The sequence below is a fragment of the Tachysurus fulvidraco genome, chromosome 15 (assembly GCF_022655615.1).
Source record: "Tachysurus fulvidraco isolate hzauxx_2018 chromosome 15, HZAU_PFXX_2.0, whole genome shotgun sequence".
NCBI lineage: Eukaryota > Metazoa > Chordata > Actinopteri > Siluriformes > Bagridae > Tachysurus > Tachysurus fulvidraco.
The window spans coordinates 12,458,486-12,477,262 of NC_062532.1; the positions used below are offsets into that span (position 1 = coordinate 12,458,486).

The 18,777-nt window shown below is 35.8% G+C and overlaps 1 protein-coding gene across 1 annotated transcript; it reads left to right on the forward strand.

Moving 5' to 3' along the window:
- The first annotated feature begins 225 nt into the window (after positions 1 to 225).
- Positions 226 to 17,943, forward strand: zgc:171844 (uncharacterized protein LOC100151763 homolog). Its single transcript, XM_027141364.2, has 6 exons — positions 226 to 517; positions 7,081 to 7,204; positions 10,433 to 10,506; positions 11,976 to 12,090; positions 15,237 to 15,307; positions 16,741 to 17,943. Exons 1-6 carry the CDS (start codon positions 439 to 441, stop codon positions 16,857 to 16,859), a joined length of 582 nt encoding a protein of 193 aa, XP_026997165.1. The 5' UTR covers positions 226 to 438; the 3' UTR covers positions 16,860 to 17,943.
- The last annotated feature ends 834 nt before the right edge of the window (positions 17,944 to 18,777 follow it).

The window sequence follows — 18,777 nt, forward strand, 5'->3', positions numbered from 1 at the left end:
TGGTATCCATGTGGGACTTTTTTTTTACAGCAGCACAGAGTGGGTAAACCCCACTTCTACCATCATAAAAACATATTTAAAACTAGAATTAAAAGATTGCATCGTTTCAAACTAAGGGGCAAACACCCAGCTGTATAAAATGCAGCCGGTGGTCACGGTTTGCTCACAAGGTGGCGTTTTTCAGTACTTTGAGTCCATTCAGGAGTTGTATTTTACGCACGCTCTCTCTCTCTCTCGCTTCCTCAATAACGCACACACTCACGCCCCCTCACATTTACGCAAGCCAGTGTGACGTGACGCGCGTAGCACAGAGTGATCGTTTCATGACTTAACGCTGTTTTCTGTACACGTTTGGATCTGAATGAGAAGCATTTGGGCGCATTAGGGCTGTGCGGAACGCTGCTTAATTCGTGCTTTAAAGGGAAGCGCTCCGGCAGGATGCAGAAAGAGCGCAGACGTGGGAAGCAGTACGGCTCTGTGGAGACGGCGGAGCCGCCTGAAGACGCGCGCAGAACAGGTGAGCAACGAAATCTGCGTCTTTGTGACGTGTGTGTGAAGGAGAACTGATGAGATCCCAGTACAGACTGTACAGAGCACTATGTGAACTTACAGCTGAGGCCACTGTCAGTATTGATTTCCTCTAATGTGAATGCAAACAGACTGTACACTGTGTAAAAATGTGTCTTTTGTTGATTTAAGCTGTGTACAAATGTATTTATTATTATTATTATTATTATTATTATTATTATTATTATTATTATTAAATCATACCAAGGCTTTAAAACATTTACAGATTTTTTTTATTCTATATATAGAATTATATAGAATTCCTGGTCCATGGAGAACTAGTGGTTAAGCATCCATGCTCTCACCACAAAGCCAGGGTTTGATTCCTGGGTAAGGAACCAAGCCCAGATCAATTGGTGTGGGTTACATCAGAAAGTGCAACTGAGATAAAAACACTCAAATGTGCCAAATTCACATCAAAGTGCAAATTAAAACGATCCAATGTGATGACCCCCAGAATGGGGGGCAGACAGAAAAAAATAGTTTGAAAAGTCAACAATTCCTTGACTTTGCATGAGTATTTTTTTTCCTCTTACCAATTAGAAACAGACATGCTTGCCGCAAATATTACGTATTTAATCTGACTTATTTTGAAAATAGTTTGTAGTGCCATGGTTCAGCTTTTTTTTTCATCCCCTTTGGTCTTGTTTAAAGAGAAGCTAACAAAGAAAAACTGTTTAAAGATGAAATAAAGATGAAGTAGTACTGTATTATTGTGCCTGTGTCAGATTCAAATTAGACGTGTTTCATCCAAACATGCATGACACTGGTCAAAAGTGGCCAGAGGTGTGAGTAAGAACATATAAACACTTCACATCATTGTCTGATTTGGTAATGTTTATGCTTTAAAAGATAACATTTGGTCGTGTTGGTTGCTTTTCCAGTGCTGTATATGCTAAAATGAATTTATGTCACCGAACATATTTAAATTTCACTTCACACTTTAAAAGGATTTTAACAAAATAAATAAGGATTAAAATGATATAAATAAAATAAAATAAAGCTGAATAAAATAATTTATTAACTTCTGGATGTTTATAATTTGAAGAGAGGATGAAACATTTGTGTACTGTGTGATCGATGGAAGCAACAATATGAATCATATTTATTCAATCAAGTTCATTTCAGTTAATCTAAGTCTTAAATAGATAAACAGTTCGTTAGAATACACAATGTCTAAGGCACAAATCCCACAAGTTCTATGAAGGTGTGCTGTGGTATCTGACATCAGACCTTAGCAGCAGATCCTGTAAAAGTGTGTGTAAAATACACATTGATCAGTCCACAGTGCAACATGGCCTTACATTTGCAGATTTTTAAGAATTTATATAATAGTGAATGATTTGGAGTTAACTTTAAGGTTTGTATCAGGGTGAGCAGTCAGATCTTTACTGATTTCATGTGAAACACTGGTTGGACTGTCAGAATTCCAAGGGAAGTCTGCTTAGAGGAATAATGTTAGTGCTTCCTTGGCTCTCTAATCAGGCATCAAAACCACCACATGCCAGTTGACCACCAATATCCAGCTTAGCAGATAAAGAAGACGTCTCTACTGGGCTGTCAGTTATGGTTCCTATGAATTCAGTAGCGTTAAGTGGCACACTGATGGAAAGGTTCGGTTACGAAAGCTAATAATAAAAAAATAGAAACACAAGTGCAATTAAAGGACACAAATAAACCAAGGAGTGAATAATGAACTGTGAAATTCAGCTGTTGAAACAGGATGGTCACAGATGCCATTCCGCACGTCATGTTGTGGCTGGTTAACGAGGCAGCATCGAAGCATGAAGCAGTTTGTTTTCTTTGATAGGCTTGGCGCAACAGGACGCTCACGCTTTAACTGTAAATTATCTCTGAAAACTGGAGGCGGTGAGCAAAGGGCAAAAATGAGGCAAACATATGTCAGCTCAGAAGTCACCGCATAGTACAAAATAAACAGGGTTTAATAAATATTATGAAGAAGAAAACATCTATACATTATATATTGAGTCCTTCAGGATAATCAGGAATCAGGTTACATGTTAATTTGGGATATTCAGTCTTTATAACACACCTATTTTTCACATTCTCTTCATCCTATTTCGTCCTAAAAATCCATTATAACTGCTATTCTAAGTTATGAGTAAGGAGTGCACGATGGACTAGTGCAAATGAAATGGATTGTAGTTGTTCAGCTCTTTGCAAAATGTCTAAACAATTATCTTCTACTTTTTCATTTACACATTTATTTTAATCATAATATTAGTGTTTTGTTCAGTTTATCCATCAATAAACATTCCTTCTTTAAAAGAAACCATGCTGGCTTTAGTGTTTTTGTATGTGAAGTGTGGCTAAATTAATGAGTTATAATAATAATAATAATAATAATAATAATAATAATAATAATAATAATAATAATAATAATAATAATAATAACAATAACAATAATAATAACAATAATAAATAGTATTATTATTGTTATTATTATTATTATTATTATTATTATTATTATTATTATATAGTTGCATTAAAATATATAACTATTAAAATTGCTGATGTGTGACAAATAAACAATCAAGGACTTTTGCATGTTTAGACACTCTTAAGTCCACGGAGGTCTTGCTTTTCTGCGTGGGTGTGCATGTTTGAAGTGAATGCTGCTCTGATGAACAGCCCGCTGTGCAAGTGTCTCTCAGGTACTATGACTCAGGCTGCATCGACTCTGCAGCAGCTTATGTGTGTGGTGTGTGCGTGTGTGCGTGTGTGCGTGCGTGCGTGCGCGTGCGTGCATGCGTGTGTGTGTGTGTGTGTGTGTGTGTGTGAGAGAGAGAGAGAGAGAGAGAGAGAGAGAGAGAGAGAGAGAGAGAGAGAGAGAGAGAGACTTTGTTCAGTGTTCAGGTGATATACATCTCATTCAAGTTCGTATTCAAAAACTTTTCCCCTTTTGTGCTTGTTTACCACATGCAGTTCTTATGAAATCAAATTAATTAAGAGAGTATGGTATTTCACTCCAGACTGTGAGTGAATGTCAGGAAAAGGGCTATACTGTAACCAAGGGAACAGCTTCTTAATGTAAGACCAGATGTAATACACTGTTTGGCTAAGAATAAAAACCAAGCCTAGATGTTTTTTTCTTGCAGTTCTAAGTGTTATTCACACATTTCATCATGCTGCTATTTCTAATGGTGTTTATTCATCTGTAAGACTTTAGCAAATTCAGATCATGGACTATTTTTACTCCAGAAGCCATGCTCCTCTGTAATAGAGAGGAACATTGTAACAGACCGAGGTGATGACTTGAGGCAAAGTGACAGAGTGTGGAGTGGAGGATGTTTTACTGATAAGCAGAAAGACAGAAAGAAATCAGCTTGGAGATACACAAGAGTAATGAGGCCGTACACACATGCACACACACATAGTAAATACCCTGACCATTCATGGAATATGAATTAGATAGTGGTTGCTTATTCCCACCCCTTTGTGATATTAAATGTGTGTTGTTGGTTTTTAAGTTTTAACACTTTGATATTGCTATAAATTAAAAGAGAGCTTAAATACAGAGACAAAATAAGGTAAAATGTATGTGAGAGAGAGAGAGAGAGAGAGAGAGAGAGAGAGAGAGAGAGAGAGAGAGAGAGAGAGAGAGAGAGAGCAGCTTTGTCATGCAGCAGGTGTAGGAGGACTTGAAGGTCTCCAGCAGAGAAAAGGCAAAAAGCAAAGACATCACTGCATATCTGACTATTTGACTTATTACTTTCGTTTTCCTCATCTTTTTTATAGAGCAGAAAAGTATTGGAACAGCAAGGATTTTCTTTTTTTTTTGCTATACTCTGGAGGCATTGGATTTTGAGATCAAAACATGAATAAGAGACAAAAGATGAGAATTTCAGGCTTTTAAGGCATTTTAAGGCAAACATTAACATCTATAGATGACTTAAACAACATAGAAAATGGCACCAGTTGTTGGAACCCTTAGTTTGAGTCCTGGGTTTCACCTATAAAGACTGTATGTGCTAGTATGATTCTTTCTAACATGAAGATCAGAGAGCTGTTTATGAGCTAAAAGCAAGACATTTTGAAGCTGAGAAAAGAGGTAAAATTGACCAGAACCAGTGCTTTGTCCATAGCCAATACAATAATTTGGAATGTCCTAAAAAAAGAAAGACTGATATACTAACAACCAGACATTGAACAAGTCAGCCAAGGAAAACAGGAGCTGTGAAGAAAAACCCAAAAACAATCAGTGACATCACCTTGTAAGGCTGCTTCTGGAACATTGTCAGTAATTTTTTAATGGTGATGGAACTCACAAAAGTAACAACAGAATCAATTCAGAAGTTGACAGAAACATTTTCTATGCCAATTTACAGAGAAATGCATCCAGTTTAATTGGGAGGAACATCATCACGCAGGAAGCCAATGGCTCACAACACACTGCCAACAAATCAAACGACGTTGTCAGGGGAAAGTGGAAGGTTTTCGACTGGCAAAGCAAATCACTAAACCTTAACTCAACTGAGCAGCATTTCACCTCCTAAAGGGAGAAAAACCCCATAACAAACAACAATTGAAGGAAGTTGTGGCACAAGCCTGTAAATGCATTATATTAGAGATTGCAACAGTTTGATGGTCACTGGATCACCAGCTTGATCCAGTTATTGAAAGCAAGATATATGCAACCAAATATTACCATAATTTATTCTTACCATAATTACCATAATATATTCCAATATATTTGTTCACCAAAAGAATGGGTGGTCTGACACCAAAGGCAATCATGTTGGTTAACACATTTAGATATACTGTAAATATCAGGAAATTCTGTTTATACTGGAGCCATTTTCTTTGTCTCCTGGTTCCTGGTGTGAGTTTTCAGTAACTTTGGACAAACATGCAACACTTGGTCCCTCAAGGCCTAAAATGATTTGTAGTAAAAATTTATATATGAAAACAAAATACTAATTAAGAATCTTGCTAAGAAAACTGTTTTAATGAAGTTACGACGTGTCCTCTTGCTTCCCACCACCGCTCGATCTGTATGCCATTAGTTACTCATTAAAGGCTTGAATCAGACAGAAATAAACATGCAAACAGCACAAACACAAACACACCACATGGTTTTGTGTCATGGATTAATAAAGGCATCAATAGTGCTTGGTGTCTTTTCCTCATTCAACTCTGAGTACAGTTATGGAGTGGTAGCATATGGAAAAACCAGTGTTTATTTCCTGCTTGTTTCCATGGAGATGGATTAAGGAGAAATGTCAATCTGTTGGTGGAATGTCCCTGGTCTACACCAATGGACTGATCCACACAGCAAACAGAACTAGCAACTACCAATCGTGATTTATTGACTGGGATTTTTTGTTGTCTTTGGTTCTAGAGGGTTACAAAAGCACATTTGGTCATCAAAGCTTTTACCTTCAACTGCCTTCAGCAGTGTCCGTTAGCTTCTGTTCAGACATAAGCATCCAATCTTAGAACTGACTGACATGTTGTACTAGAAAATTGTCAGTCAAGTAGCTTTGTCTTGTGTATACATTATTTTTAATTGCTTGTAATTTTCTGCTGCTCTAAAATGTGGGCAAAGCACATATACTGTACCTACATGTCACCAGAGTATACCAGATAATAACCATGCAGAACTTTCCCTTGACTGAAAGCATGTACTGTATTGTTAAAATGAAAGATGAGATTTTCTCCCTGCATGTTCTCCATGTCCTTCAGGGGTTTCCTCCGGGTTCACCAGTTTCCTCTCTATTATAAAGACATGTGTTGTAGACTTATTGGTATATCTAAATTGTCTGAGGTTCTTTAGACTGTTTGATTGTGCCTTGTGACGGACTGACAGCTTGTCTACGGTGTCCCCCACCTTGTGCCCTGAGTCCCCTATGATATATGGGGTTCCCTTTGATCTTGTGTAGATAAGCAGTAAATAAATAGGTCGAAGAAATCTTAAATTTACTTCATCTGTTCAGTAAAACTCTAATATTTCATAGTTGACAGTATAACAAAAAGTTGTTGAAAAATTATTGATTAACTGAGTAGCAATCATAAACATTATCAAATACTGCTTAAACATATCACTGGAACACTAATTCTGACTTCACTATTAATGTACCAAGTTATTTATAAATAAATAAATAAATAAATAAATAAATAAATAAATAAATAAATAAATTTAAAACATATAAGCAATTATTCTTTCCATAGAATGCTATAATTTTTGTCTTAGTGCTTATCAACCAAAGCTTACTGTTAACAGAGTACATTGTGGGGTGAAAGAATTGTTTACAGGAATCAAAAATTAAATCATTTATTGAATGTTGGATTGGATTTTATATGATTCATAATGTTTTTGTATACTGTAACACATGTACAACCCTGTCATGGCTTATTGGGTTATTTGAGTTTGCTACTCCTAAGAAATATTACTTAACTTTAGAACTGAAATATAAAACAATATCATCTTCTTCTATTGCCAGGCACATTTGTGTCTGTAGCCTTTCTTATTTCCACATTTCTCGCTCCCAGATGAAGATGGCATTGTGTCAATGGCGGACTCCACCATTACTGTGGATGACATCGAGGGCGAGCTGTTTAAAATCGAGAGGATACGAGATGTGCTGGTGCGGAGAGAATCTGAGCTGAGATACATGTGAGCTAATTTTCATTCCTGTTCATAAACACATGCAACTAATACCTGACTGACAGGGTGAATTGATACTGCCTCCAGTTAAACCATTTTCCTAAATATAATCAAAGTTGTATTTCAGTTGTGTACTCAGACGGCACTTTTGTGATGATATACTGCTGAATTTGGAAAAATTCACTAGTCTTCAACTATACCTCCCAGTGTGTACGCATTCAGAGAAATGAGTCATATCTGACTTTTGAAAATGATGGGAGGCACAGTTAGGGGCAGGAGAGAGGAAGAACATTATCTGTAGAGACAAGGTGCAGAGCCACTTGAGTACATTTAGAAGCTCAGTTATCTAGCAATCTAACACTGTTAGTTAAGCTCGTCTCCTACTGTGCAACAGTAAACAAACCTCTCATCCTGCACACATTACAGTACAACATCTTTTATGTGCATTAAATTACATGATTTAGTTTCTCTGTTTCTGGAGAAAAAGTTTATATTGAAGTGAAAGTGCTAAATAAGTACAAAATATATAACTTTAGCAAAATAACCTCTATGGTGTACTTTTAAGACACATGATTGTAAAGATTATTCAGGCCTAGGTTTATCACTGTTTATAAATGAAAAAGAGCTAGTGCAGGGAAAAGAGCGTTAGTTGGTGGACACGAGCTGATAACTATACAGAGGAAAACATGCAATTCCACTTGAGCTATTTGTGTATTTGCAGTATGTGGTGCACACACACACACACACACACACACACACACACACACACACACACACACACACACACACACACACACACACACACACACAAACACACACACAAACAAGGAGAAATACTGAGATCTAAAGTACTATATTAGCTTTGCTTTTTTTTTTGGAGATGTATTGTGAAACAATTGTGAACAAATATTAAATTTGAATCATACTCAAGTATAAATACAGCAAAATATTTTCCACCCTTGAAGCAGGATTGAAGATACAGTCCTTTGGACAGCACATTTATCAGGGAAATAAAAAAAAGGATAAAACCATTTGTCACATGTGATAAATAACTGGCTGTTGCTTCTTTCTGTTTCAGCACTTGTCAAACACACAAAATGAACATTGCAGCAAGTCAAATCAAGTCAAGCAAAGTGCGTTTTTATTCCTCTAGAGAGCTGGTATACAGCATACTGTATATATTTACTCCAGACGTCCTTGGTTCCAAATTGAAAGGGTGATACTATCATGTTATATTGTTTAATATAAATGATGTTGTTGCCATGGACACCATTGGTTTCAACATTTTTTGATGCCATTTGTGCACCTGAGGTCTGTCAAATTCTCAAGACAGCATAAGGACAGATGTCTTTTAACATTCCTTATTTGGGAGGATCTGAAGAAAGCATCACACAGGTCTTACTTTAAAAAAGCAACAATTACAGCCGAAATGCCATATTCCCATGTTTTGCTTTCAGAGGTATCTCTGTTCCTGTAATACTGAAATGTTTCCATGGTTACATCTGATTATTCTCACCTGTCAGTGATTAAGCTCTCATTAGTAATATTCTCTGTTTATCTTTACGTTACATTTTGTCTTTGGTTTAAGACTTTGTTTATGGTTTGTTCTTTGAAACTTTTTGTTTTTGTTTTTTTTCTTTCAGTTCTTAAATCTTTTAATTCAACAAGAAAATGAAGAAAGGAAATATTTCAAATTGTCCAGTTCTGTGCCTGCCAGTAATCTCCCGTGAGATCCTCTTCCTTTCTATTGCATGTCTTCTTTTTTTTTAGTAGCATCTCTTTCTGCAGCACCCTTGGGATGTCTTGCCCCTTTCATGAGATATGATGTATTTCTAATGAAGCTTCAGACTAAAATGGCTGTGGTCCGGTAAAATATTAAATATTAAATTCAGTAGTCCAGTTTCTCACACATTCTGAAGCAGCAGTTGCATTAAATATTTTGCATACACACTCACAGAGAGAGAGAAAAGCAGTTTATGTGAAATTTGACATAAACATCAAAGTGAACGTGTGTACAGGATCTTATTTTAGGTATTTTTGGAAAGCGTCAATATATTTGATTTTCATTACCATCTTACCTACTAACCATCTTGGCTAAAAACAGGAATAGAGTGTTTTGTTGAAGCTGTTGATGTGGTACACTGCCAAGGAACTCTAAAATATATACTCTGTGTGTGTGTGTGTGTGTGTGTGTGTGTGTGTGTGTGTGTGTGTGTGTGTGTGTCTGTGTGTGTGTGTGTGTGTGTGTGTGTGTGTGTCTTTTTGCATAGAGAAAGTGTGTGTGTGTCTCTCTCCCTTTTTGCATAGAGAGAGAGAGAGAGAGAGAGTTTGTGTGTGTGTGTGTGTGTGTGTGTGTGTGTGTGTGTGTGTGTGTGTGTGTGTGTGTGTGTGTGTGTGTGTGTGTGTGTGTGTGTGTGTGTGTGTGTGTATGTTTTGTGTCCTGACCCCTGAACTCAAATGACAGGCTTACTACAAGAGCTGATATGAGAGTGGGAAGATTCTCAGACTTGCACTGAGTCATCATCAAAATGAGGCCACAGAAGGTTAGAGTAATTTTCACAAATAAACCATGAGCCTCTGATCAGATCAGCTCATAGAATAATCTCTAACACCCATAATACCTGTCATTTACACCAAAGCTATTGAAATGGAAAGTTTTCCACTTTTGTCTTGTTTGTTTCTGATACAGTGGACCAGAGTTGTGTACGACAAAAGCACATAATGGAGTGTAAGATTTTTTTTTTTTTTGGCATTTTTGGAAGGCCAGTATAATGAGTGGCACAGTGGGGCAGTGTGTATGGAGATTTCTCTCTCTTTGCCTACATTAGTTCTCTTCAGGTTCTCCGGTTTCCTCCTACCTCCCAAACACATGCAGTAGGTGTATTGGCTGCTCTAAATATGTGTGAACGAGTGTGTGAATGTTTGTGTGGTGCTCTGTGATGCATCAGATTCCCGTTCAGGCTGAATTCCTGCCTCCTGCACTCTGGATTCATTAGAACCTTGAGCAAAATAAAGTTGATTTTAATGAAGTATGTGCAGCAAAATAAGGATTTCTTTAAAAAAAAATAAAAATCTTGTGAAATTCAACTGATGTGCAGATATTTTTTGCTTTAAATTAATATTTTCTTGTGCAAATCTGCACAAATCTGTATAACAAAAAGATTTTAATTAAATCTTTATGATTACTAACAGTAAGTCTCTCATTCTCTGACTTTGCTTTGTATCACATTTCCTTAGGATGGATGATATTCAGCTATGTAAAGAGATCACAAGGCTTAAAAAAGAGTTGCAGAAATTGGTATCGATCCCAGGTAGGCCCTCAACAGAACCAATATCAATACATTAATGTGCAGCTTCTGTAGCTGCTGCGTTTTTTGGGAATAATTGTGTATTTATCTATTATAGTTCTGATTATTTTCTATATGTACTTGTCAGTAATGGTTGCAGAGTAAATTAGTCTCGTTCTAGAATGTATAAACAAGTAAAAACACTTCTAAACGACAATTCTCGATCCTTCTTCTACACAGGACATCTAACTCTATAACTGTATCTTCTTAACTTAGTGCATGTGAATGTGCCTCTTCACTTCACATCACAGGTTTTTAGAGGAGTTCAAATTTGTAGGCTGAGAAGATTATCACAAAAACATTTATTTTCTTGTCCTGTTACCATTTCCATGTTTATTTGAATGACCATCTGGGATTGTTATTTTGTTGTATCTTACTGAAAGATTTCACTACGGCCAAGTCTTAAGCTGAGGCAATCATCTTTTGGGTCAAAATATCCTGTTTCTTTTTTATTTACAATCTCATGAATCTTATGATTCAAAATTTTCAAACATATTATTCAAATGTTTATGGTGTTTATAGTATGTTACATTTGATCACAATTCCAGTTTAATTCCAGTGATGTTTAAAAAGCATTTTATTAAGAAAGTGCATTTTGCAGGTTTCTGTCCAGAAGTTTATTCACGCAGTCCTTTCAAACAGCTTGTTGTTATGTAAGATGTTTTGAACAGTTAAAACCTGACAACCATTGAGGTTTACTTATTAGTTTTCCAAATTCCTGGCAAATTTTTTTCAGATTCCAAATTCCAGACATGTGAGATGTGTCATTGATGGGCTTAATTTTACATTGGTATCTATTTCTATCCATCACATGGCTTCTACAAGTCAACGACAATTTGTACTCTCTATATTTGCACTATTCTGAGCTGCAACTGCATAGGGGATGATTGTTATCGATGTATAGTTATATGATTGTTATAGATGTATTTTATAGTCAGATTTAAAAAATGGTCTTAGAAAAAAGGAAAGAAAAAACATCAAAAACAAACAAAAAACTCCAGCTAATTTCTGTTATTCCACTAGAAGGTGAAATAGAGTAATAAGCTCAGCTACAGACAAAATATGCTAATGAAATATAAAGCCTTTCCATAGTGCTAAAAGTTTAATTACAGTACTTATGCAAAATTGTAAATTTGATATTGTCTGGTACTGAATTGATGTTAGTTTTGTAGATAATGTGTTTATGAAATATATTTAAAAATCATATCTGAAAATTCCATATCTGAATGATGCAGAATTATTTGTGTAGATTTTGGTATGGAAACCTTTAAACTGTTTCATGTATCATTACAAACAAGCTCCCATTTAAGCAAACTTAATAAGTAAATTAATAATAATAGAAATACAAAATGAGGCAAAGAATGTAATAATTCAATAGCTTTAGTAAATGAATACTGAAAGGTTAATCATTATGTTAATTTATGGTTTCCTAGATAAAGATAAGTCTAGTGAAGACCGGCAGCGTGAGGAGGAGCTTTTGCAGCAGATCCATAAGCTGGTGGAGACTCGGGACTTTATGGTGGATGATGTGGAGTTTGAGAGACTGAGGTTGGTGTGTTTTTGTCTCCTCGAGGTTGAGAGGGTCGAGCCAGTGCCTGACATTAAGCTAAAGACTGAATGGACAGCAAATTTCTTGCACTGACACAATTTGATGTCCAATCAGTCTTAATAACACATCCATTTACTTTTCGTTCTCACTCACATGCACATTCCTTTCTCATGTCTTCACTTCAAGGGCTGACAGTCGTACTCTGACTCCAGGTCAGGACTAGGATCATTTGTTTTTACAGATAAAAAGGGCGAAGGACGTAATAGAAAAACAGAATGATGAGAATAGAGAGGTTTTCTGGGAACTGTCAGTCAGGCTTTATAAGATCAAATGAATATTTTATTGTATAATGAGCAACTGGTTGACTGGATGCCTGACTGTTTTATGCTCTGATAAAAAAAAAAACATTTTAAAAGATATTATGCAACATTATATAATAGTTGTTACAGTCCACTAATCTGATTGGTTGCCCACCACTCCGAGAGTGCTTATATTTAGCATAATCGCACTGGGGCATTTCACTGTTCTATCACTCCTTTTCTCTATGTTCATTAAATAAAAAGCCACTTCATGACTTCTCATCAGACAAAGAGGAGCCAATTTCACTGGAACCCCCTTTAACAGGAATGTACAAATCAGTTTGAGCAAGATAGCCATCATTGAGCTTGTGATTTCCACCATTTTAGCACCTTTAGAAAACCTTGCACTTAAAAAACCATAGGCATGTTATGATAAGGTTTTGGCTTACAAATCCACGCACCATGTAGGTTTTTGTGTGGTATTATAGTCAACACAGCTATCAAGAGCAGCATCTGACACTTTTGTTTATAGTTTTTCTAGACTAAATACTGAAGAGAAGAAAAGGTAAGAAAAAGAACAGTCTGAGGTCATTTCCAGTATGAAGAGTTTGATTATTTCTGAAATGCCATTGAATTATATTATAAAGAAAAATAAAATCCAGCAGACTGACTGAATGTGAGCCTCCAGGACAAAAAAAGAGTAACAGCACGAGATGAGTTAAAACTGGCAATTCAGCAAATCTCTGTTTTTGTTATGACTTGAAATTGATAGTGCCACTTTTTCGAGGAATTGACGCATCTGGAGTTTATTACCCACAACTTCTACCGGAGTCCTTGGTAATGTTTCCATCTGCCTAAAACTAATCAAAAGAGATAATCAGGACCAAAGACACCATATGACCAGATGTCATTTGAAAATATTAACAAAGTATATAATTTTTAGATCAATTAATATTTTACTTAGCTGATTTACATTTTTTGTGTATTGCCTATATAGCTGATTTCTGGCCAAGTGCCACCTAGAACATATCCAGTGTCTATTATGGTAAGTTTAGGGCAGTAGTCAAGACCAACACTGGTCAAATTCAAGTCCAATACCAGGGCTTGCCAAGATTGTGTTTTAAAGGGATTGAGGCCAAGTCAAAATCATGTCCAAATGAAAGTGAGACCAAAAACCATCAAATCCTTTAGAAGGTCAGTCCTGATACTTTGACTAGTTGGCTTCATGTGTGTATTACACCAGTAATTTTTGCACCAGCCAATGTTTTCCACAAGAAGGAATTACTTCTTGTCAAACCTTGTGCAAAGGAAAGACAACACATACAGCATATTTTACTAAATCTCAGTTGAGGCCACTACTATATTTAGCAAGAACAAAGCCCAAGAATGAGACAAATCCAAGTACAAACGCCATTAGTCTGAAACAAGTCCAAGTCAATACAGAAAATGACTCAAGACCTAACTCAAGTCCTACAGCCCTTGTTGTGTTACAAATGGTTTCCTACAACTCCTCTAATAATACAAATTATACAAAGGAAATGTAATGTAATTGTAAATCTAAAACTGTTGACATTGCTTTCTATCACAAACATTTTTAATGAAATCTGAGTATTTTCCATTTGGAACCTGGCATACGAGCAGCCGATGCTGACATTTTGTTGAACACCCTCAGGGATAAGTTACTGTACGCAAAACAAATCCTCGCCAGTGACAGACAATACTAAGGTAATAATGTAATTATGAATTACTGCAATACATTTAGACTAAATCTCTCATTAACTTGGTGTAACAATAAGGGCTCATGAAAGGTACTGTATATAAAAAAGCACATACGCAGTTGAGCTCACTTATCAAAAGACTGAATTTCAGCTGTATTTGTGATTGCTGAGGATATGTTTCAGATCTGAAATCATGTCATGTCTGTTTTGAATAGAAAGAATGTTAAATACATTAAACACAAAACAAGCTTGGCTTTAGACAGCTTTTTTGTTCAAACTACAAAAAACAAAAATGCTTGTCAGTTGCTGCTGTTGTGGAAGTATTATGGATGTGTTCAAGCATTTTATTCTTCTCTATCATTAAAAAAAAATGTCTTGCCTATCATTCATCAGCTACCAACATGAGGAAGGTCAAGTGTGTGAAGCCAGCCAAAGTATCTTTTTAAATTGCTGCTCCTGCTGCATCACAGGGCAACGTAACACACTTAGATGAAAGTGCTATTTGCTCTCTTCCACATATCCAAGCTCACAGATGCCCATGACTCTGTAGTGTCATTATAATTAAAGGGAATTTTTACACAAATGAGCACTGCATATTTTGCTCTCTATGAGTACTGATGTCTTTAGATTTTCCCAAAAGCAGTGGTTTATGCCCAACTGACCAGCTAATGAAGTGTGACTTGTTATGTTGGGCTGCTAACTGTCAAATAATGTTAAATGAAAAAAATAACTAAAAAAAATTTTAATTAAAAAAAAAAAACACTAATTAAAATGGAAAGCAAATTTGCTCCTTTCTCCTGTCAGTAAAAGCCAGTGCATGTGTGTCAGCTAGTAAAGTGCTGGGTGGCACAGAAGAAGGAGAGAGAGAGGAGGTGAAAGAGATGTCACAGTCTTTCAATCATTTAAACCTCTTCTGTCAGCTGGAAGGAAAGCACTTAATTGCTTTGCTTTGGATTTGAGTGTCATTTACATATGTGGATATATGCAGGAGATAATGGTGTCTGCAGCATCCAAATGATTACTATTTGTTTACCTCCTTCTTCAGCCCGCTTGTTAGTTGTGCACATTTGTGCATTTGTTATCAAGACAGCTTGCTTTTTTCATACACGCAATTCTGCCTCCGCACAGGGAGCAAGAGGAGGACAAAGAGATGGCCGAGTTCCTACGGGCAAAATTTCCTGCGAGCGCTACAAAAAAAAGTATGTATATGAGTGTAATAAAAATGATTTGTGTTCACAATGAAGAACTAAAACCATGTATTATTAATGTTATTAAAAATATTATGTTCTAAGACAAACTCTTTATACTTGGTATAAAGTGAAGTGGCATTTATTAAATACAGGCATTCTCCAAAACACTACAAGCCTTATTTAATATCATAGAAATGCCACGTTCTCCATCTGAACATGCTTCTAAGGAGATAATCAAATATTAAGTGTCATTAATCAAACAAGGCACTAAAAAAGATTAAATAATACTATTTATACAGATGGGTGACAAAAAGTCTCTTAATTTCTTGAACGGTGCTGAAGAGATGAATAGCATTATCCTAACTGATATTTCCTCTGGTAATGATGGTGGTACCGAACGCTATCTAAAAATCTCCCATAGCGTTCAATTAGGTTCAAATCTGGTGACAGTGAGAGCCAAAGCATATGATTTACATCACTTCTATCATCATCAAACCATTTAATGAGCCCTCATACCCTGCGGATGGAGATATTGTCATCCAGGAACAGAGCACACCTATCAGCAGAGAAATGTTTCTAGGACCAAAGTGATCAGTCAGTATAACTTTGTGTTGAATTGCAATGATGTTTCTTTCTCGCCTTTAATTTGTTTAATTATTTACTGCCTTTAGAATCCAGCATTTATTAGCATGCATGCTGATTAATATAATTTATTGAAAGAGACCCTGAAGCTAAACCTTTAATAAGGCACATTTTGTTTACGGTGCTGATCAGAGAAGCCAAATTCACACAGAATTCTTTTGATAAATATATTTTCTATGCATTTCTCTGACAAAAATGTTGCTTTTCCTTTTTACTCATTTCAGATGAAGGCTTTTTGAGGAATCAAGGCATGCATGTATATGAATCAGAAAATGGGAATAGACATATAAACGTAAATGTCCATTCACAGGTCAATATATACAGCACTGACACTAATGTGATATGGTATTAATAGACTTCTTACCATGACTTACCATATAGCAGTATAATCACAATATTGCTCATTCGTGCTCTTTTTTTCTACATAAGCTTATCCCTAATTAACACATTAACTATCAAACATGTACTAACATGTACTTAAGGTGGTCATTATTCACGCATGAATTCATAAGGCTCATGTTGTAGTTTTCATATGTATTGGTTACTAAACTTATCGTATTTAAGTAAGTATTAATTCAGGTATTAGTGCATGATTATTCCTGTGCTGTTATTGTAAAGAGTTGTGAATGTTTCTTTTAAAGGAATATTTTTTATCCCCAACATAAAGGAGATGCTCCTTATTCAGTGCACTTTTACTTGTACTGAGTATCTCTCTCTCACTCTCTCTCTCTCTCTCTCTCTCTCTCTCTCTCTCTCTCTCTCTCTCTCTCTCTCTCTCTCTCTCTCTCTCTCTCTCTCAGGTTCTACTCAAAAGAGAAGAATGACCTCTAGAGCCCAACAGAACTCCTCTCCAAAAGTGACCAAGGCTGGCCTTACCCTGCTTAAAGAATGCTGCGGTTTTACCTGCTCTGTCATGTAGAGTAAGAGATGATGTGAGCTACAGTACTACAAGAATAAGAGAAGTGTGATTAAAAAAGTCTAATAATCTATGGGGAGAGAAGATAAAACCCGTAGGCAAGAGGCTATTTATATAAAGGTATATTTTATGAGGTACTGAGGACGTGTCTCATTATTGATGTGCAAATTGTGGAAGTTATTTTGGAAATCAACATTGTGATAAAGAAAATGCAATGTGATGCAAGTGAATTGATTGTAATTATGCAGCAGAGTGTGTCTGTCTTTCAGCTGTTAAGAAGTCTAAAAGGGTCAATTTAAACCCTTTGGTAATCAGTAGTTTAAATTAACAGTATTTTCCCTTCTTGTCTATCCTTGTGAAATTGAAGAAAAAAGGAAGCTAACTGAGTTGCATCAGTTATATATTACACTATATTACTTTTGTCAGTATGTGTCTGTTGTCTATGCGATGTTCTGCCACTGAATTCAGCTATATTTAACCTAAGCTTGAACCATTGACATGTGCCAGTGAGAGAATGGGGGGGGGGGGGATAAGAATGAGTAACAAGAAAGAGATTACATTACAAACTAGGCAAACAGAATCAAAAAGAATGGATGCATGGAGTAGAAACTTCTGAGATCAGAATCAAGAAACACGGTCAAAAGGGATCTGAATGTATCTGTGTGCTATAAAGTGTTACGTGACTGAAGTTTAGTTTGAATGCTTCAAAGTTTTTTCTGATTTTAAGCTAAAGTACTGAATTTTGCTAAAAACCAATCTGTTATTTATTATTTATTCTAATAGGCTGCAGAATCTATATTTTAAATGAAATGTTCTGTACAGGCATAAAAAGTTGCTCAATTAATATATCAATCCCCTGCTTATGTATTTCTACCTATTTCCGTGGCTTTTTTTTAAAGTGTATGCTCTCTTTTAGCTGCAACATCTTTAACTGTGTTAAATACTGAATATAAAGGGAGCAACTACTGTTTGTTTTATATCAAGAGAAGATTTGCCTGATTTTATCTGTAAATAATTGTAAAGTTTGATGCTTTTGGTGGTCATGTGTCAATTGTCAGTAAAAGTTTTCAGTGAAAATGAACATTAATTTTAGTGTCCTGTTTTGTATAATGAGTAGTTTTGTAGTTTTACACCATTATAGCTTGTGCCATAAGCTCTTTTGAATTCATCTGTTTCTTCAGGAGTTTGTGGAGTCACTTTGCGATTGTTGCTTGAGTGAAAATGCTTGATATTCCTGCAGCTTTTTTTTCAGAATTTAAAAAGAATATATTGTTCCACCTTTTTTGTGGAAAACTACATGAATTGGTCGAATTGCAAGCACAGAGTTCTTTTAAACTACTACCAGTAAAAACACATGCAGTACTTTCTGTGATACTGTACTCATGTTTGATGAACGTGAATTGAAGGCTTTGGCTGAATGTGTGTTGTGATGATCACATAATGTGTTTTGACACACAGAAAACTGCCGAAAATCTGTGTTCATTTTGAAAAATTTGAAGCACTTTCGAATATAGCAGTATTTGTTTGATTCATTTCTGTGATAACAAAACCACAAAATCCTGGAGGTACTGATGTCCACAGAATGATGAGGCCTTTACAGTAAACAAGGAATAAAACATGTCATGGTGTGCTTGTATAAATGTATTTAAATATATGCTTCTTCTTCTTCTTCTTCTTCTTCTTCTTCTTCTTCTTCTTCTTCTTCTTCTTCTTCTCATAACCAACAAATGCAGTTTTTCATATAGTAGATTTTCTTGATGACTTTTAAGTTAGTTTCTATTTTCACACATATAGAACAGCTATAAACTGTCATTCGCTCAGCAGCCTTGCTCTTTTTTCATGCTTGAAGTTAATAAAACAAAAATGTGGCTTGTTATTTCTCAGCTGTTATAGGAAATTATAGAAATTGAAAATTAATCAG